At 41.1% G+C, this 22,475-nt stretch overlaps 1 protein-coding gene across 2 annotated transcripts in view; it reads right to left on the bottom strand.

Moving 5' to 3' along the window:
• Positions 1–22,475, bottom strand: part of AGBL1 (AGBL carboxypeptidase 1) — a 968,506-nt gene that overhangs the window by 881,923 nt on the left and 64,108 nt on the right. For both annotated transcript variants that reach the window (XM_023552843.2, XM_064267104.1), the window contains exon 4: positions 7,249–7,286. In XM_023552843.2, coding sequence (XP_023408611.2) covers positions 7,249–7,286 — 38 coding nt within the window. The remainder of the gene's footprint in view (positions 1–7,248; positions 7,287–22,475) is intronic.

Here is a 22,475-nt window from a genome sequence, read left to right as displayed (position 1 = left end):
AGGTCACAGCTTTGAAAACCCTGTAGAGTACAGATCTACTCTGCAATACATGGGGTTGTCAGGAGTCAGAATTGACTCATTGGAACTGGTTTGGTTTTTTTGGTTGAAGTCAGGAAACTGGCATCCTTAGTCAACATTAGTGTATTAGTGTTTCCTATGCACACAGCCCTATGGGAGGTGTGGGAATCACAGTAGGGATCCCAACCTTCATGAAGCTATAACCTAGTGGGAAAATATATACATATATACACAAGAATATACACAATTCACTCATTACAGTTACGGTAAGTTCTTTGAAGTATAAATATAGAGTTCTCTGAAAAAGTTTGACATGGAAACCCAATGCTGGGCAGAGGCCAAAAGTTGGGTAATATTTAAGAAAATACCTGAGAAAGGTGTTGAAACTTAAAGGAGTTGGTGTGAGCTGGACACCCTGATGGCTGAAACATTCAAAGTCTCAGAGAGCTGGACAGTTTTTTTCCTTTCTCTGATCCTTAGTTTCCATATATGAAATGAGGAGGGGTGGATTTGATCAATAGTTTATCAGATTCTGGGAAGACCTGGGTTTCTGTGAATGTGTCTCAGGGATCACTTTGAGGAGAATCAGTGGGATCCGAATTGGCAGGACTCTGACCTCCTTACCCCAAAAAAAGCTTCAATACAACTGCATTAAGTAACATTGAAGGTCATTTCCAGCTCTCATAGTCTATCTCATGGCCCCCATCTAAAAAACCAAAAGGGGAAACACGCTATGTGGACAGAACTCTTGGCTGGAACCATGACTGTGAGGCAGAACTGCAGACTACAGGCCCTGTATACAAGTTACAGAGCTTCTGTGTGCATACAAGTACAATGAAGACATGGGCTACATGGATCCACTGGTCAAAGGAATCACAATGCCAACCATCCTAAAACATATACTGCCATTCTGCGGACTCCTGAGTGCCCAGAATTCTTATAAAGGCCATAGCTCAGCTGCATTGCAAAAACAGCTCCTTCTTTGACCTTTTGCAAGAAAACAACCATCTGGCCAACAGGTCTTCCAGTTGGCGGCGTTGCTGACCGCCAAGCCACAGCAGACTCCCACTGAGAGCATGAGGTTATCTGGGCTTGATCAGGGTTCTCAGCACTTAGAAGTCACTCCCTTCTCATGCTCCTGGAGCAACAGACTGACAGGCTGTCCCTGTGAGCCAGCCAGACAGAGCATTAAGTAGGAAAATCAGTGAGAAGTTTCGTCTCCCTGCCAAACTCCTCATTAGCTCTCTTACATCCCCCCCCCCTTTCTTCTCTGTCTCTCTTCCTTTTCTAACTTGCTTTCCTGCTCCCAACTTCTGCAAACCTCCAGACTTCACTAAATGCTAATTCTTAAATTGGAGGGAAGTCTGAAGTAGACCTATCATTCCTTTATTAAGATTTAGAGCCTGAACCAGAAGGTGTTTCCTCATTGCAATGATGTGACCTTTAAATCTGAGCAGCAAGGTGAGTGCCAAGGCATTATCTGAAGATTCATCCCTGGAGCCAGTACAAGTAGGCACAATCCTATTGCCACACACTCATGCAAGTGCTGCTTCCAGGGCCTCAATTTTTCAAAAGAGCATGTATACCTAATGAGGTGAGGGAGTGAAGAGAAAGAGGGAAAGTGGAGGGGGCAATGAGAAAAGGTGATGAGGATGAGGAAAAAAGAGACAGATCCCAAGGCAGTGGTAGAGACAGAGATACAGGTGCAGGTACAGATAGAGGTCGAGCTAGAAATATTGACATGACAGAGGAAGGAAGATTGAGATAGGGTAGATGTAATGGTGGAGGTACAGATAGAATATAGAGACAATAGAAAGATAGAAATAGGGGTAGGGGTACAAATGGAGGTACAGATAGAAACAGGGACAGAACTGTAGAGATGATAGCAAGATAGTGATAGAGATGGGGTAGTGCTAGAGGTATAGACATAAAGACAATGGAGAGACAGAGATACAGGGAGAGGCAGAGAGAGAAATACAGAGATGTTAGAGAGATAGAGATGAGATGGAGATAGACGTGAGAGGGGAAAGGCAGAGTGGAGGCAGATAGAAAAGACAGAAAGATAAAGGAAGATATATTGTTTTGATTCATGAGACAAAGACTGCCAACAATGGAAGGTGCACTATTCCTTAATCGAAGCTTTATTAAATTTTGGTAAGAAAAAGCTAAGGGTCTTTGAATGAGATAAAGCATAAAAGGGCAAAGTTTTCAATCCAGAAAACCTGAGGATTGGATTTGTACATGCATGAGCAGAGGAGGAGAGGAAAAGTGATGGAATGAAATGCTTGGGGTTTGGAGGAGAGCACTCTACCCACGAAGCTGTAGAAGGACCACAGACTCAGCAGTGGTTTTGCATTTGTAGGATGCCAAATTGCTGAAGCAATTGGAAATGGGTCCTGGAACTTCCAAGCTTATTTTGCCTAGAGCTTCTCAGGATGAGAGAGAGATGAGAGGCCTATTTGAGTTCATTTCTCTCATCTTACCATCTACCTATCCTACCCTGGCTTCTCATGCACTAGCTACTTGACGGAAGAGAGAGCTGAGAAAAAGTAATGAAATTTTCCTAATGCAAATCAGGTACTCGTTTCCTTTCTTTTCGTTGTTACTATGGGCCACCTCCAGGTCTTCCACCCAGATCCCTCCCGTGGCCCCTCAGTCCTGTTTTCCTGCCACTGGTGGGGATTGCATCCTGCTAGCCACCCACCAATTGAGAAGGCCTTGCTGACTTCAGATTCCCAACCCCACCCATGCTTACTCTCACAGGAACACTGACTGTCTCACAGGACAGTAGACATGTCCATCTGGATTTATTTAGACTGGAAGCCATCATGGTGCAACCAGTTAAGCACTTGGCTGCTAACAGAAAAGTTGGAGGTTCGAACACACCCAATTGTTCCATGGGAGAAAAACTTGACAATCTGCTTCCATAAAGATTACAGCCAAGAAATGGGGCAATTCTACTCTGTCACATAGGGTCACTTTGAGTCAGAATGTACTCAGTAGCACCTAACAACAACCATGATGGTCAGCTTTTATACTGTCATAGAATCCGGAGTACTCAATGCCTAAAAGGGTGTGCCTTTAGGTGCTAAAAGTTCACAGAAACATTCCCAGATATCAGGAATATATCTGGGTTGTATCTGGAATATCAGCCAGAGGTAAGTTTTTAAATTTTAGGTAGAAACTGACTTCCTGAATCTATGTTTGACGACATGCAGTCACCCTGGAATCCAGATACAGACATTCCACACCAAGTCTTAACTATGTATGAAGAGAATAGAAAGCAACCGAGATATTCCATGGCATCCATTGCCCCCACAGCAACCCAGCCTATTACGGTGATACTATCCATACCCAGACCTTCAATGCTACAATATGCCTTGGTTAGGCTATGTTGGATTGAATTGTGTTTCTAAAAATATGTGTTACAAATCCTAGCCCCTGTGCCTCTGGCTATAATCCATTTGGGAATGGGTTGTCTTGCTTATGCGAATGAGGCAGGATTAGTGTAGGGTGTTTACTGAGTCAATTTCTTCTGAGATATAAAAGAGATTAAACAAGCAAATGAGAGAAGCAGAGATGGGGGAAGACTGATGGCAAGCCACATGGAGATCTCCAAGGAGCCAGGAAACAGAAGCTGAAGAGACAAGGACCTTCCTCTACAGTTGATAAAGAAAGTCTTCCGCTTGAGCCGGGACACTGAATGCAGACTTCCAGGCTCCTAAACTGTGAGAAAATAAATTTCTGTTTGTTAAAGCCATCCACTTATGATATTTCTGTTATAGCAGGACTAAGTAACTAAGACAGGCTGGTAGAAATATAGAGATGATGGAGAGATAGAGATATGAGAAGCACAGTTCTACTCTGCACACATGGGGTTGTCATGAGTTGAGGTCAACTCTGCAATAGATGTACAAAGAGAAACAAAGTTAGAAATATAGAGGCAGCAGTAGAAATAGTAGAACAAAGATGGAAAATGCCTGGTGTGCTGCTATTCCTCTCACCCCCCATACCCCCTCAAGTCCATGGCCAACTTCACTATTTAAATACACCCCTCTTTCCTGCTGAGCTCAAGTATGATTTCAGAATCTTTCTACCCACATTTTGAATTTGGCACTTGAATGGAATCTATTTGCCCTCCTTGGTCTAGGATCTTCTTTCTCCTCCTCTTACCCTTCTTTGATAATTTGTGCCTGTTAACAATGATTGGTGTTCTTATCTTTTATGAACCCATAGGAATAACACTGATACTGGTGGATTTAAGATAAATTATGTAGGAAGGACATTTCTATGAAATACACATAAAGAAGTTTAATTGGTGGGGAAGAGTCATTTGAAACTTTAGGTGGGCTTCAGCTCATGCGTGTGCTCAAATATACATCAGTGATTCTTCACTGAGAGCAATTTTGACACTCAGGGTACGTTTGGCTGCATCTGGAAACATTTTGTTTGTCACAACAGGGTACAGGGGGATGGGAAGGAGGTGCTACTGGGATCTGGTGGGTAGACGCCAGGTATGCTGCTAAACATCCTACAGTGCATCAGACAGTCCTCCACAGCAACAAAGAATTTTCCAGTTTAAAATGTCAATAGTGCCTAGACTGAGAAATCCTGATATATATTCAGGCTGAGTATTTAGTGGTAAGAAAGAATGTTCGAGAATCTCTCACCCAACTCTCTCATGTTATAAATAAAGAACCTAAGACCCAGACAAAGATCTGCATGGACAGCTAAGCAGAATTAGTAAAACAACCCCATACATCCTGCCAATGGGATAATAGAACCTATTATATAAGTGGAAGACAGCAGGCCATCAGTTCCCTAAGAGTTAGTGTAGCTGAAGAGAGATTAGAATTACAAAAATGTCGACATCATTGGTCCTATCCATGGGTTTGTTGAATTCAGGTGGTAGGAGACAGTATTGCCATTTTTACACATATAAACATTATAAACCATTCCAGTCCCTGAGTAGTGCAAATCATTAAGTGCTCAACTAGCCAAAAGTCTGGAGGTTCGAACTCACTCAGTGGTACCTTGGGAGGCAGGCCTGGTGATCTGCTTCCAAAAGGTCACAACCTTGAAAACCCTTTTGGAACATGGTTTTACTCTGCACACATGGGGTCATCGTGAATCGGGATCAACTCAACAGCAACTAACGACATAGTACTGATGCAAGTAATACAAAGATCAACAAAGAATGTGCTTTCCCTCAAAAGCTTGCAGTCTGGTGGGCAAGATGGATGATGAGCAATTTCAATGTCTTGTAATAAACGCTGAGATGGGGGAGTCTATGGGTGCATACCAGTCTTGGACGTGAGGGTAAGTTTTTTTTGGAGGAAGTGGCACATGAGCTGAGCTACAAAGGGAGAGTAGAGGTGAGAAACCCTAGAAGCTAAATGCTCAGCAAGCCAAGCATGGACAGTATGTTGAAAACCTGGTTAAGTGATATGAGGCTGAATCAATCCATATTTGCACTGGCTACTGGTTTCTCCTGGGCCTATGCATCATATTTCATACCAGTACAGTTGATAATTGGCACATGAGTACTTTCATAATTTTATACATGGTAGATAGACTTTATATCAAAGACTCAACTCTAAGCTTAAGGGCCAAGAAAGGTAAGCAAGCCTTAATCAACAGGGCTCTCTTCCCATGAAACATCAAGTCCTCCACTGCCAAGCTGGGCTGGGGAATACAGGAGAAAGCCACTTTCCCTAGGCACAGTATTCTTCAGTTGGCCTAGCCAGGTCCTGGGCCATTCTCACACCTTTACTTCCTGCAACCCAATAACTCCCTCATCTTGCTGCATCAAGCAACAGGTGCTATAATTGAAAGCAACGGTGTGAGCAGGTAAATAAGGAGAACCAAGATGCCCAACAACAGGCAAGTCCAGTCTTACGGATGAACAAGTCTCTCCAAAGGACCCATGGGTAACACTTTCCCATCCCTTCCTATTTTGAGGGCTTCATAACCACTCACTCTCAACTCCCCAACCTGCTGTCTCCACCTTCACTCTACCTGCAGGTCATGAAGTTGTGAATAGACTTTTGTGTTGTATAAAGTTCCAACAAAACAAATGAATTCAAGCTTCAATTTTTCCTTCAGTCTATAAAGGGAAGCACCATGTGATATGGCTCTTTCTCCGTGCTTACAGTTGACAGAGATGTATGGTTTGGGGCGAGAGGGTGTTTTCATTATTTATTTATTTATAAGCTTTATTGAAGTTCACCTATTACCCACAGGCCTCGGGCTCCCTGTAAAGAAACAAATATCACAATTGAAGCAGCTGGTTTCCAAGGTGCCAAATTAAAATAGATGAAGAGGTAAGTGGGAAAAAAATGAAAACATTAAACTAAGACTCCTTCACTCCCAAGTGCATGATGTCTTCTATTATATTTCTCACATAAAATTGACTACCAATGTAATTAGGCCAGGGCTACTAGGCAAACATCCTCAAATTATTCAGACCCCCAGAGCTATTCTTTTGCAAGCATTCAAGTAACTGAGAAAAGAGTCTACTTTTTAATATAAATTTGTTGTCAGCATCTACACTGTCCAAGTAATTTCTAACATTCCACCTGCACAAGAGCATAGAGTCTGAGTTGGGAACTAAACCCAAGAATCCTGCTTCCCACCCACGGCCATTATGTTTTCTTCCATGGGGCAATCCCATGGGAACCTGGAGTTTATTCCAACAGTTCTTAAAAGCTGTTAGTCCAATCAGAAGGACCTCATGGTCTATAGTAGGCAACATATCCCCTTTAGGGTCCAATGTCTTGGTGGCCTTACTCATGAGCATGCCTAAACCAAAAAAACCAAACCCATTGCCATCCAGTTGATTCTGCCTCATGGTGACCCCATGTGTTACAGAGTAGAACTGCTGCATAGCATTCTCTTGGCTGTAATCTTCAAGGAATTAGACTACAAGGCCTTTCTTCTATGGTGCCGCTGGGTGAGTTTGAACTGCCAACCTTTAAATTCGTGGTTAAGCACAAATTGTTTGCACCACCCAGAGACCTATATGGACATGGATATGCCAAGATGAAGAGAAAGTAACTCCCTCTTTGCACTTGTGTTCTTGGAGCAGCCTTAATGTTCTCCATTTCACCCAAAGATCCAGGCCATGGCTCTGTTGCCTTACAGGATGAAAAGGAGCCATGGAGACTGAATAGTATCTTTCACTGAATTCAGAAGGGAAAGAAATAACCACCCTTCAAAAGAGGTACTTACTGGATTTCAGCAGTGCTGCCAGAACTTCAGCGGCTGCCCTGGGGAAAGAGAAAGAAAAGTGGAAAAGTCAGTGTTCAACAGTCTTTTTGTCAGCCCATGGATCCCATGGCCAGCATGCTCATTGCTGCCACCTAACAGCCCCATCATTAACCAGGTAGCAGGCATTCTATTGATCGCCCCGCTGGCCATCAAAGAGGTATAAATGCAGAAATTGCACTGGAGCGAATTGTCCATCTTGCAAATGTGTCTCAGGGGTCCCCTCCACAGCTGAAATTCTCTGCCTTTCTTTTTCATGCCTCCCACCTTCCACCAACTTCTTTACTAGGTGCTATTTTTCTGCTGCCCTTCCCAGCCAGGGCTCTTGTCAGTCTCTTGATTTGTACACACTGGGACTCTGAGTGATTAGGGAGTGGGGATCGGACTTGGGGGCCTAGTCAGTGCAACCTTCTTGAAACATGCATGCCCCTGGGGACACGCTGCAGAACATTCACATATTGGAAGGCAGGGCTGCTTCCTTAGGGTGGAAAACGGTTATGACGAGATTTTGCTCCCAAATCCATTGCTTTCTTCCATGAAGGAATTTCACAAACTTTACAGTGAAGAGAAGCATATGAGAATAAAAATGCCTTTTGGCCCATGTCTTAGGATCCTGTAATTTGATTCCTTAGCCTGGAAAGGTCACACAAGGACCTCCTGGGAAAGGATAACTTCATGGGCATTGAGAGCCTTATGGTGTGATTCTAGGAGAGAGAGCATTGTTTGCTTTTTTGATGAATAGAAAGATTCTGCATAGCCCTAAAAGCTTATCCTTCTTGTTGTTGTTGTGTGCCATTGAGTAGATTCCAACTCATAGTGATCCTATAGGGCAGAGCAGAGCTGCCCCAAAGGGTTTCCTAGGCTGTAATCTTTACGAAATCATATCGCCAGGCCTTTACTCCCATAGAGCCAATGGTGGGTTCAAATCGCTAACCTCTCAGTTAGCAGCCACGTGCTTAACCGTTATGCCACAGGCTCCTTAGCTTATCCTTAAGGCCTGCTAAATAGTGCTCTGTGAAAACCTGCTACCCTTCTGAGAATTGGGGAAACAGGCCCAAGAAGCTGGATCACCTGTCGAAAATTACATAGACATGTGAGCAAACCTAAGCCCCCCAGGCCCAGGAATCTTACTTCTCACCTCTGCTTCCTCCCCATCTGTTTTTTTTCCAGAATCTCTCTCTAGCTGACCCTTCCCTGGTCTCTGCTTGGTTGATGAGAGGGTGGTTCTCTTTGCAATATATTATCTGCTATTGAGCAATAAAGACAGCACTAAAAATAAATAAATAAGTGAAAGAATAAAAACAAAATAGAAAATGCAGCATTTGAGATATCATTGCTTCCCATTACTCACAAGGTAGTCCTGCAATAACAAAGGCCTGAAACTCAGAGGCCCCAGTGCAAACCCGCAGCAGGAATGATGTCCCAGCTCTGCAAGAACAACGCAAACTGATGGCTGACAAAGGAAGGCATTGCTAGCTCTCATTGATGGACTACTTCATGTATCCTTCCCAATCATGTTTTCCTCTAAGTCAACTTTCTGCTTTTTCAGCGCCACTGCTTTTTAATCCACATCATTTAGCAACAGTGGATTTAAGAAGGGAACACATTAAAGGCATTGGTGGGAATCCAAGCCAGCATGGAAAATCTAGGTGCTGCAGTGCATAGAGCCTGGCTTGGGCTGGAGCAAAATGAAAATCAGTATTGTGGGGAAAAGCAGAGCAGTCAAAAAGGTCCATAGGTCAAAAAGAGTTAGAGAAGAAGGAAGCCATGAAAACAGGAGACGAATGAGGATGTCCCAAGCCAAGTATCTAGCTCAGTCCTAGACCACAGACCAGGTCCACAAGGGGCAACACTGCGTATTTGGTTGCATGCACTTTTGTTTTTGGAAGTTTATAAACGGGGTAATGGGCCATTAGGTAAAAGCTATATGAGGAACAGGCTAGTGGTGGTGAGGGACAGGCAGTAGGCAGGCCAATTAGGAGGGTAAGAGGTGATAAGGGCTCCAACAAAAATAGTGATATGGAACATTTTAGAGTCTCATTATGGAAAATGTGGTCCTCCGACTGACAGCCATGGCATTTTCTGGGAGCTGAATAGAAATGCAGACTCTCAAGCCCCATCTCTTACCCACTGAACCAGAATATTTATTTTAACAAGATCCCCAGGTAATTCATAAGCACATGAAAGTCAGAGGACATCAGCAATATGGCTTGGTTACTATTTGGACATCGAAAGGAAGATTCGGTGTGACTCCCAGATCTCAACCCTCTAGGAAGTACTTACTGACATGATAATAAGCCCAAAATGTGGCATTATATGATAGGCAAAGTATGGTAAGTGTCACATTAGTAAAAGAAGTGAGGGTAATTTCTGAGCCACCAGAAAAGATTTCTTTCTTTACAGGTCATGATTGGGAATTAAAGTGTTATCCAGTGTAGAGTACATTTAGAACAATGATAGAGATCAGGTTTGAGGCCAAAGCCCAACCAATATTCTAAGGATAAGAAGCCATTCAATGTGGGTGTTTTTTTGTTTTTTTTTTTGGATCAAGAAGGTTTGGTGGCAAGAAAGATTTTGAACAATGTATTAACGAGAATTGATGACAGGTTAGTTACAGAGCACAAAAGAAAAGAAAGAGTCAGCAATAGCACTGAAATTTTTATTCTGGATAAATGGGAAAACAGGAAAGCCAATAACAGATTAAGAAGGAAAACTGAGTTGCTTAGAGAAGATAATGATTTTGATTTGGAGCATACTAAGCTTGAGATGATAGGGATAAAGCTACCCAGAACTGTTCGGAATGCTGCTGGAATCATAGATATAGAATTCTGAAGAATGTCTAGAGTTGGGGATATATATTTAAGAATTATTGTGGTTGTTGTTAGCTGCTATCAAGTCAGCTTTGATTCATGGCAAGCCCATGTACAACAGAACAAAATGGTGCCTGGTCCTGAATCATCTTTGGGATCACAGGTATGCTTGGGTCCACTGTTGGAACCATTGTGTATTTTGAGTGCCTTCCAACCTAGATGGGGCTCATTTTCCAGCACCACATGGAACAATCTTTTGTTGTGATCCATAGGGTTTTCACTTGCTAATTTTCAGAAATAGATCCCCAAGCCTGTCTTCCTAGTCTGTCTTAGCCTGGAAGCTCTGTTGAAACCTGTACATCACTGGAGACCATTCTGGTATTTGAAATACAGGTGGCTTAGGTTCCAGCATCATAGCAACACACAAGTCACCACAGTAAGACAAAATGACAGACAAGTGGTGGTAAAGATCACTGCCAAGGTGATAACAGTTGTAGCCACAAGAAAAGGTGAAATCTATGAGGAAATTTAATCAAGAGAAGAACAGAGCATTGGCCCAGGAAAGCACCTAATCTAGAAGAAAGAAATTCCCTAAAGGAGTCACAGAACGTGCAGTCAAGGAAGTAGGGGAGACCCAAGGATGGGTCAGTTTCAAGAGAGGAAAGAGTTTTAAAACTGAAAGTCACTAGATTTTCTAGACACAGTGTTTTTAAACTTCAGGTTGTGACCCAGTAGTGGATTATAAAATCAATTCAATAGATATTGACTAGCTTTTCTAATGAAACAGAATAAATTTGAATGCAATAGAATATATCAGAGTGCTACTCACGTAGTAAAGCATTGATCTGAGACACTTTTATTTCAATGCAGATATACACACGTGTGCCTACTGGGGACTTAATGTAAAATGCTTTTCCTTAAAAAAAAAACAATGTTTGTAAAGATGTTTAGGATATAGGGTCCGTATAAGGTCTGAACAAGAGCAAATGCCTGAAATCAACTAATGAGCAAACAGAAAGCATGTGATCTTCCACATGGTACCCAAGGGTCCAGGCACTGGGATACTCATGTGACTATCACCTACAGGCTCTTTATTTTGGTCTCTTCAGGGGATAAGGAAACCCTGGTGGAATAGCAGTTAAGTGCTATGGCTGCTAACCAAAAGGTCGGCAGTTCGAATCCACCAGGCGCTCCTTGGAAACTCTACGGGGCAGTTCTACTCTGTCCTATGGGGTCGCTATGAGTCGGAATCAACTCGACGGCAGTGGGTTTGGTTTTTTGGGTTTTCAGGGGATAAACGTATAAAGTGCTGCTCTACTGTCTGAGCATTGCTGCTTTCCTGCTTGCCCAGTGTAACACTAAGAAAGTAAAACCTATAAGAACAAAGGCATCTATTTTGTCAACCAATGGCTACACCTACAAAAAGCAAAAACTTAAGCTGCTAAAGTTTAAATGAGTAAGAAAATATTCAACTACTTCTACTCCAAGAAACAGAGCCCACTGCGTTATTGAGTGAACCGGGGCCCCAAAGTTAGTATCTTTTGTGGTTCTAGACTGCCTCCTTCTGGAGATGGGCATCTGTCACCCATGGCTCTAATAACTCCACTGATTCTATGGAAAAGAACTTTTTGAGAAGAATTTTTAGGGTCTTACAAGACTGTAATCAAGGTATTGACCAGGAATGGGTCCTATTCTGGAAACCCAACCGGGGAAGTGTCTGCTTCCAAGGTCAAACAGGTTGATGAAAAAATTAATTAACTTTTCTTAAAGTTTAAACCATGCCACCATCCACTTTGTTTGGGCTTCCCAGTGGGGTGTCCATGTGAGATGGAAAGTAGAAGTGTCAAAATGCTCTTCTCCACTCAACTTTCCTTGGGTTTAAATCACCGAGTGAGTTGTTTCCAGAATTTTTGAAAAATACCTTTCTCTAAGAGAACAGTAACAACAGCCAAAGGCAAAGTGAAATGGCCTACATATTATCTGTTTTCACAATGACTCAGTCAAGATTCTAGAGATCACAGGTCATTTCTACTCTCCTCTTGAAAAAAAGAAAGAAAAACTAATCTTAGAACAGTGGCAAAATTCTAAATATTCTCCTGTCAAGAATTCAGCAAAAAGCCACAAAATCACAACAATTCAATTTATTTCTTCAGTTTGGTGTGACTCTTAAGAGCCCGTACGATAGTCTCCAATCATTATCACAACTATTTAAAGAGCCTCTGTATGCCAAGTACTCTGCTAAGTGTCCTTAGCTTCATTACACATCACGTTTAATCTTCACAGGAACACTGGAAGGTGAAGTTATTTGTCCGATTTTTACAAAAAGCAACAGGAGGTTCCAAAAGGGTAAATGGCCCATCCAAGTTTCCACAGCTAGGAAGTGGAAGCATTAAGATACAAGGATACTTCTGTCTGGCTCTAAATCTAGTGCTCTTAAACTTTACCCTTTACTTTTAACATAATTCTAGAAGGAATATAAAATATCTCTTTGTGTAATTTCTTCACCTGCCAAATAAGGAATGTACAGTTTAAGAGGTTAGATGACTGACACAAGGTCACAAGATTAATATGTCACAGAGCCAATCAAGCAATCGACTTCAGTCCCCCTATTGACTCAGGGTTGTATGTGTTACAGTTTGGCTCAAGCTTCAGTGGATATAGACATTCAGGGGCAGTCTTGGAGACAAGGTTGGAAAACTGAATTGGAACCAGGTCACAGAGGGCTTTGAATGCCAGTGCTGAGTTGCTGAATTTGAATTAGAGGGCATGTGCTTAAAGCTTAGTGCAGCCACTTACAAGACATGTGATCTTGGGTTCTAGATTTACTTGATTTCTCTGAAGCTCACAGATGTGGACATAATAAGATCTAACTTACAGGATGATGTCAAGAGTGTAATGACGCAAAAATAAAATAAAAAGACCACCACAATCCCTGAATCATACCATGAACCTGGTGGCACTCAATGGCACTGGGCTGGTGTAGGTCATGGAAGGCAGAACCAGGAACTAGTGGTGAAGCATACTCATATCTGTATGTGCTTGCGTGTAGTGAGATTGCACAGTTGCCATCTACTAGTCAGGTTCCTATTCTCAGGTACATGAAGAAACAAAATGATCAAACTATTTATTGGAAGCCACACATCCTGTAGCCTAGATGACCATCATCACCAGTTTTTTAGTAATCTATTGCCACATAATAAATTACCACAAAGTTAGTGGCTTAAAACAACACATATTTATTACCTCACAGTGTCTTTGGGTCGGGAATCCTACAGTCAGCTGAGTTTTCTGCTTAGGGTCTTATGGCTGTAATGAAGGTATTGACCAAGAATGGGTCCTATTCTGGAAGATCATCTGGGGAGGTGTCTGCTTCCAAGGTCAAACACGTTGTTGGCAGAATTAATTTCCTTGCAACGGTAAGACTGAGGTCCCTGGCTTCTAGCTGTCTGTTGGCTGGAGACCACTCTCAGCTCCTAGAAGCTGCCTGCAGTGCCTAGAAGTCACTCTCTGTTCCTTGCCATGTGGACTTCACCAATATGACTGCTTACTTTTTCATCAAGGAGAGTTTCTACAACAAGTCTTTTATGTAAGAACTCTTACATAGCATAATCACAAGAGTGGCATCACATCACATTTGCCATTTTCTATTGATTAGAAGCAAATCACAGTTCTCACACTCAAGCAGAGGGGATTACACAAAGGTGTGAACACCAGGAGATAGGAATCCTGGTGGGTGAGGGGGGCACCCTAGAGTCTTTCCAGCACCCAAATCTTCCTGCACTCTGTAGCGTTCAGTTACCAGGCTCCTAACCTTCTCCTCTCCAAGACATGACTCTCCCCAGTCTTCTCCTTCCCAGAAAGTAGAACCACCATTTGCCCAGAAACCAAACATTGATCCTTCACATCTGCTTGCCCTTATCATCTAGATCTCACCAAGACTCAGCCACCTCCATTTCAACTTCTAGAGTGCTGTTACCACCCTAAGCCAAGCACGTGGGAATGTGATTTCTAGAGTTATTGGTCCTTGGTTGAAATTTACATTTTAAATTCCTGTACCATAAATACATATGAACTACACGACCATTTTGGATATATTAGAAAATGCAGTTAAGCAAAAAGAAAAGGAATAAATTACAATTACCCATGTGTTACCTCTTACCTACTGCCTTAGCCAGAACTGATCCATCACACCTCCTCTTCAAACTATTCAAACTAGTCTTCAGGGTGTACCAGAGTGAGCTTCTCAAAATGAACATCGATTAGGGCATCTTCACATTGCTATCTCCACACCCACTCTTGCTCTTGGATAAAAACCAAATCTGAAACAAGGTCCAGGATGTCCTACTGAGTCATCCCTCCACTCTCTGTACTTCTGCTTGTCTGGTCTTTTGTTATTCCTTGAAATATGTTCCTATCACATGTCCTTTGTCCTTGCTAATATGAAAGTGCTCTGGGCCTTTTCCTCCTCCTTCACCTGTAGCTAGTACCTCAGCCTTCACATCCTAATTTAGGTGTCCTTTTCTTTTTCTTGACCCACAGTCCAAGTCTGGTGCTTCGGTAAGTGCATTTACCTGATTTTTTTTTCCTCTCATTCAATTATATGATTGTTTTATTAATATCTACCTCCTCCTCCAGTATGCAAATTCTAGAAAACAGGAACCATGTTTGGTATTTGAACACAAAACACAACTGAATATTTATAGAGCCCTTTCCAAAAGTCAGGCATTTGTCTAAGAGCTATAAATATGTTACTCAGTCATTCATTCATTCAAAAAAAAAATGTGTCGAGTACACTATTATGCTCTGGGATAAACTGGTAAACAAAACAAAGATTCTTGCCCTCATAGGGCTTATGTTCTAGGTGGTGTGGGTAGGAAAAATAGTTAATAAAAAAAAATTTAATTACATTAAATTAGTATTCTAAAATGTGATAAATACTATGGAAAAAAGAAAAAGTAGAACAGGTTAAAGAGATCAGGTTTCAGGCATGGGTTACATGTTTCCAAAGATTGACTAAAGTAGGCTTTATTGAGAAGGCAACATCTGAACAAAGGAGTCAATAACAGAGGAATTTTCTAAGTAAATAGCAAGAGAAAGTATGTGCCAAGCTGAGAGGACAACCAGTGCAGACACTCTGGCATGTTCAACAAACAGTAAGGTGGGCATTTTGCTGGAGCCAAGAGGATGAGGGAAGAGGAGTAGGAGCCATAAAAATTAGGAGGAAAAAAAAGAAAAGGCTTATAGGTAGGAGAACAGTAGGAACTGAGGTCAAGAGTAACAGAGCACAGTTTATTAGGGCCTGACAAGCACCATAAGAACTTTGACTCTACTCCACAGAAAGGATTAACGCAGGATTTTGAGCAATGATATAACATGTTTTCAGAAGATTTCTCTGTCTACTGTGTTTAAAAAAAAAAAAAAAACTCTAGGGACGCAAGAATAGAAACTGGATGACCTGTTAGAAATCTATGTGGAGCAAACCAAATCCAGGAAAATATAAAAAGGATTAGACACAGTAACCAAGTGTAATTTATCCTAAGAATACAAGGTTGGCTTGAAATTGGGGTGGGGGGGAGGATCAAGGTAATACACCATATTAATAGAATAAAGGATTAAAAACAAATCATCGTCTCAGTAGATAAAGAAATACTATTTGATAAACTCCATCACCTTTTCATGATAAAAACACTCAACAAACTAAAAATATAAGGTGATTCTATCAAAAATGGTTGAAGAATGTACCATGGACTGCCAGAAGAAGGCACAAATCTGTCTTGGAATAAAGTACAGCCAGATATATCCTCAAAAGAGAGAATGGCAAGACATCGTCTAACATACCTTGGACATGTTATCAGGAGGGACATCATGCTTGGTCAAGTGGTGGGTCAGTGAAAATGAAGAGTATCCTCAATGAGATGGATTGACACATGTCTGCATCAATGGGCTCCAACATAGCAAAAATTGCAAGGATGGTGCAGGACCAGGCAGTGTTTCATTCTCTTGTACATAGGGTTGCTACGAGCCATGGATAGTAACAAATTATGGATAATATTGTGAAGAATGGGAATTCTAGAACATTTCCCTGTGCTCATTCAGAACCTGTACATAGACTAAGAGGTACTCATACTGTGTGGTTTAAATTCAGGAAAGATGTACGTTAGGGCTGTATCCTTTCACCATACTTATTCAATTTGTATGCTGAGCAAATAATCAGAGAAGGTAGACTGTATGAACAAGGACACGGCATCAAGATTGGAGGAAGACTCCTTAACAACCTGTGATATGCAGATGACACAACCTTGCTTGCTAAAAGTGAAGAGGGCTTGAAGTACTTATTGATGAAAATAGGACTACAGCCTTCAGTATGGATTACACCTCAATATAAAGAAAACAAAAATCCTCACAACTGTATCAATAAGCAACACCATGATAAACAGAGAAAATATTGAAGCTGTCAAGGATTTCACTTTACTTGGATCCACAATCAATGCCTATGGAAGCAGCAGTCAAGAAATCAAATGATGTATTATCTGCTGCAAAAGACCTCTTTAAAGTGTTAAAAAGCAAAGATACCACTTTGGGGACCAAGGTGCACCTGACTCATGCCATGATAATTTCAACCACCTCATATGCATGTGAAAGCTGGACAATGAACAAGAAAGACTGAAGAAGAACTGATGTCTTTGAATTATGGTATTGGTGAATAATATTGAATATACTATGGACTACCAGAAGAACGGACAAATCTGTTTTAGGAAAAGTACAGCCAGAATGTTCCTTAAAAGTGAGAATGATGAGACTTCACCTCATATACTTTGAACATGTTATCAGGAGGGACCAGTCCCTGGAGAAGGACATTACGCTTGGTCATGTAGAGGGTCAGCAAGAATGAGAAGGATCCTCAATGAGATGGACCGGCACATGGCTACAACAATGGGTTCAAACATAGCAACAATTTTGAGAATGATGTAGGACCAGGCAGTGTTTCATTTTGTTGTACGTGGGGTTACTATGGGCTGAAACTGACTTGACAGCACCTAACAACAACGACAACAACATTCTGATAAAGAGCTCTATGAAAAACCATGGCTAACATCATCCTGAATGGAGAGATAGTAAATGCTTCTTCCCTAAAATCAGGAACAAGACAAGGATGTTTACTCTCACCTCTTCTATCCAATATTGTACTGGAGGTTCTAACTAGGATAACTGGGACAGGGTGGGGGAGGGGAGGGAAGAAAGGAAGGAAGGAAAGAAAGAAGGGAGAAAGGACGGAAGGAAAGAAGAAAGGAAGAAAAGACATGCAAATGGGAAAGAAGTAAAACTATATTTGCAGATGACATAATCTTGTATGCAGAAATTTCTAAAGAATACACTAAACTATGAAAATTAATAAATTCAGAAATGTGGCAGGGTAAAAAAAATCAATATACAAAAATCAATTTTATTTCTATGGACTATCAATGAACAATTCAAAAATAAAATTTTTAAAATAATCACATTTATAATAGCAGTAAAAAGGGAATATACCCAGGAATAAATTTCATGAAAGAAGTGCATGGCCCTTAAAACATAAAATATTGTCCAAAAAAATTAAAGATCTAAATAAATGGAAAGATATCCCATGTTCATGGATTTGAAGACAACATTGTTAAGATGGCTATACTCTCCAAATTGATCTACAAATTAAATACAATCTCTGGCAAGATCCCAGTTGATTTTTGTTTGTTTGTTCTTTTTTATCTAGCGGAGATTTTGCCAGAATTGACAATATGACCCTAAGATTCATATAGAAATGTAAGAGACCCAGAATAACCAAAGACTCTTGAAAAAGAAGAACAAGGAGAAATCATACTTCCCAACTTCAACATCCACTACAAAGCTACAATAATCAAGACAATGTGGTACTAGCATAATGATAGAATATAGGGATCAATGGACTAGAATTGAGAGTCCTAAAATAAGCCCTTACATTTAAGTTCAAGGATACCAAGAATATTCAAATAGGATAGACTTTTCAACAAATGATGCTGAGACAACTGAATATCCACATGCAAAAGAATGAATTTGAATCCTTACCTCACAAAAAAAACTAACTCAAAATAGATTATAGAGCTAAAATTCCTAGAAGAAAACAAGAAACAATAAAAAAAAAAAAGAAACCGTTGCTGTCGAGTCAGTTCCAACTCATAGCAACCCTATGGACAGAGTAGAACTGCCCCATAGGGTTTCCAAGGAGCGGCTGGTAGATTCAAACTGCCGACCTTTTGGTTAGCAGCTGTAGTTCTTAACCACTGTGCCACCAGAGCTCCATCATAGGAGTAAATCTTCATGACCTTGGGTTAGGCAAGGTTTTTTTAGATATGACACCAAAAGCACAAGCTACAAAAGTTAAAAAGATACATTGGACTTCATCAAATTTTAAAACTGGGGCATCAAAGGACACCATCAGGAAAGTTAAAAGATAATCCATGGAATGAGGGAAAATATTTGCAAAGCATATGTGTGATAAGAGTCTGCTGCTCAGAATATAGAAGTCCCTGAGTGGTGAAAATGATTAACATTCTCAGCTCCTTACCTAAAGGTTAGAAGTTTGAGTCTACCCAGAGGTGCCTTAGAAGAAAGGCCTAGTGACCTACTTCTGAAAAAGCAGCCACTGAAAACCCTGAGGATCACAATTACACACTAACACATATGGGGTTGCCATGAGTTGGAGTCAACTCAACGACACCTGCTACTGGTGCTCATAATATGTAAAGAACTCTTGTTAGTTGCCATCAAGTCAGCTCCAACTCATGGCAAACCCATGTACAACAGAATGAAACGTTGCTGTTCCCATGCCATCCCCATGATCACTAGCATGTTTGATTCCATTGTTTCCCTTCAGCCTAGGAGGTACATCTTTCAGTATTACAGAGACAATATTCTGAGTGATCCATAAGGTTTACAGTGGCTGATTTTCAGAAATAGAGCTCCAGGACTTTCCTTCTACTCTGTCTTAGTCTGGAAGTGCTGCTAAAACCTGTCCACCGTGGGAGACCCTGTTTGAATTTTAAATACTTGTGGCATAGCTTCCATCATCACAGCAACGTACAAGCCACTACAGTATAACAAACTGGCAGACAGGTGGTGGAAAGAGCTCCTACAACTCAAAAATAAAAAGACAAATAATCTAATTTTAAAATGGGCAAAGGATTAAAGTAGGCCATTCTCCAAAGAAGTTATACAAATGACCAATAAGCATATGAAAAGATGCTCAATATCATTAGTCATTAGGGAAATGCAAATCAAAACTCCATAGCCACTACAAAAGCTATAATAAAAAAGACAGATAATAACAAGTGTTTGTGAATATATGGAGAAATTGGGACTCTCACACATGGCTGGTGGGAATGTAAAGTGAAGCAGAAACTTTGGAAAACAGTATGGCAGTTCCTCAAAATGATAAACATAAAGTTACTATTTAACCCATAGCAATTCCACTCCTACATATACACCCCCCAAAAAATGAAAACACACATTCACAAGATAACTTGTAAATTAACGTTCATAGCAGCATTATTTATAATAGCCAAAACATGGAGACAAACTAAATGTTCGTCAAATGGTTAAATGATAAATATAACGTGGTATATCCATACAACGTAACCCTTTCAAGGCCCGTGGGGTATATGATATCCCACTCACTTTTTGTGCCTCTGGAGTTCTTTGGAAAGAAGGTAGCCTGATTTTAACATTTAGCCTCAAGTTGGGAGCCTTTAGAAATGTATAAAACTCCAGAACCCTGAGTTGGAACCTCATTTCTGTGTAGATTGAACATTGCCTTAGGCGATGCCTCCTGGATGTGTGAATTTTCTAAATTTTTGACAGTTTGTCTTTATTTCTGTGAGATAAGCCTCCACACTGTTTCCCAGCTATATATATATACATATATATGTATTTTATATATATATCTCTGTGTGAGAATATACTTATCATAAGAATAAGCTACTGCCAGTTTTCAGTCACACTGGCCATTTTCTACTTGACACCATTCATTGTTTCCAGATGTTACTGGCTCCTTGCTTTTCTAGCTTCCGAACAGTAAATAATGCCTTTGCAATTAAGAATAATGCATTGCAATGGTACTTTTCAAGAGGCTGGCATTCCTGTAAGTTATTCTTACCCTGCGTTCAATCTTAGGACCCAATCATGGCTTCCCCATAGCAGGTGGAACGCACCACTGTGAGCAGTTCTGCAGTATATTCCAGGGCAGCTGTTTCTGCTTCTTAGCTGCTAGTACTGTTTCTTATAACGAAGAATACACAGTAGTGGTAATTTTCCTGAGATTCAAATTCCTTTAGTTTTATTTATTTGGCCTGTAAGTACTGCTTTTGCAGTAATGAAGAATACATTATAGTGGCAATTTTTCTGAGATAAAAAAAAATTCCTTGGTTTTATGTATTTGGGCTATAAGTACTGCAGTAAGGAAGGATGCATTGTACCATATTTTGAAAATTTTCATGAAAAATAAAAGAGTAAGAAGAAGGAGACTAGAATGAAATGTATGTGCAGTTATTACCAAGTGCCTTCATGTGTTACCTCTGGTTTTGCAAATTTTCAAGAAGTAAAATTTTAAAAGATTTTAAAAAACGATTTTAGCATTAACTCATATCAACAGGATTTATATCATCCAGGGTCTGTGGGACAAATGATATCCCAGATAATGAGTATCAAAATCCATAACTCATAACAAAAACTCTGAGCTGGTCCTTCAATCAACATGCCTTCATTGGGGAAAACACATAGTATCAACAAAAATTCAAAGGAGAAAATAATTGGGTCTTGAAAGGGGTAGTACAATTCAGCCATAAAAAGAAATGAAGTGCTGATACTTGCTGCAATATGGATGATGCTTGAAAACATGTTAAGTGAAATAAGTCAGTCACAAAAGACCACGTGTTGTATGATTCCATTTGCACGAAGTGTTCAGAATAGGCAAATCCATAGAGATAAAAAAAGTAGATGAGTGGTTGCCAGGGGCTGGGGCGGGGAAGAAGGGAAAGGAAAGAGGAACTAATACTGTCAATGAGATTTATTTTGGGGATGTCAAAAATGTCCTAAAATTAAATAGGAATGATGGTTGCACAACCATGTGAATGTACTAAAAACCAATGAACTGTATGCTTTAAGTGGGTGGATTTTATGGTATGTAAAATATATCTCAGTAAAGCTGTAAAAAAAGAAAGAAAAAAAAAAAGAGGAGGGGAAGGGGAGAGGAGGAGAAGGAGAAGGAAGCTGTATGGTCATCCAGCAAAGAAACAGTCATGTCAGGACTGGGATGGCAGCTGCGGAGTGGTGAGAAGTGGCCTCCTTCCAGATACTTTTTGAATGTAGAGTTAACAGAATTTCTTGACAGATTGCTGTGAGAAGTAACGTTAACTCAGTTATTTCTCATGACAATCCCCATTTTACAAATGAAGAGACAAAGGTAAGTTAACTGCTTGAGGCAATAACGTTAGAAAGCAGCAGAACTGGAACTTGGCATCCAGTCCGTCTGACCCCGGAGTCTGTGCACTTAACCCCTGATATCCAGCACCATGTTGAGTACTGGGGCCAACAAGCTTCTTCACAAAGTTTTCCAGAAAGAAGAAAATAAGTGGCCCTAGAACTTAACCCTAAAGCCGTGCTAGAGTTGGGAGTGGTGTGTGTGTGTGTGTGGGTGGGTGGGTGGGTGTGTGGTGGGGGGGTCTGCAGCAGAAAGAGAGAAAGAGAAAAGGGAGCTAGCCAAGTAACAGGTGGATAAAGCAGGAGGACCTTTACAAGGGATTGAACATGTTGCTGGCAGAGCGCGGTTGCCCAGAACACCATCTGGTACAGCCCTAGCCTCCTGCCTGGCTTGAGAGGGAATAGCAAGATGGGTACACACACACACACACACACACACACACACACACACACACACAGAGAGAGAGCCAGCATACCAAGGGAAATGAATGACAAATGGAATTTGCTAATCACCATTTTCAAGGGAGAAAAGGAGAAAACAGAAATTGAAACTGAGATGACTCCTGCTGGCCAAAGGAAGAAAAGCCATGAACACATGGTGCGAAGGTTGGGCAAGATGCTGAGCCCAGTGTGGAACTTGTCCATTTCTCTCTGGAAAAAAGAAAAATAAACACCCCCTCCAACCCTATCCAGATGCTCTCAACGACAGCTTGTGGGAGCCATAATCAATCACAGGGAATTTTTATGAAGAGAAGTTGAAACGAAGACCTCAGACTGGTTTGGTAGGTGACAGGCAGCAGGGAGTGGAACAGACGGGGGGCTTCTGCCTTAGACGGGAAGCCAGGAGCACTGAGCAGCAATCACAGCTGGGAGGGACTCCAACTCGGCTGGGGT

Source organism: Loxodonta africana, chromosome 13 (genome assembly GCF_030014295.1).
Source record: "Loxodonta africana isolate mLoxAfr1 chromosome 13, mLoxAfr1.hap2, whole genome shotgun sequence".
NCBI lineage: Eukaryota > Metazoa > Chordata > Mammalia > Proboscidea > Elephantidae > Loxodonta > Loxodonta africana.
The sequence above is the reverse complement of the archived record's forward strand: the minus strand, read 5'-3'. Positions and strand labels throughout refer to the sequence as shown.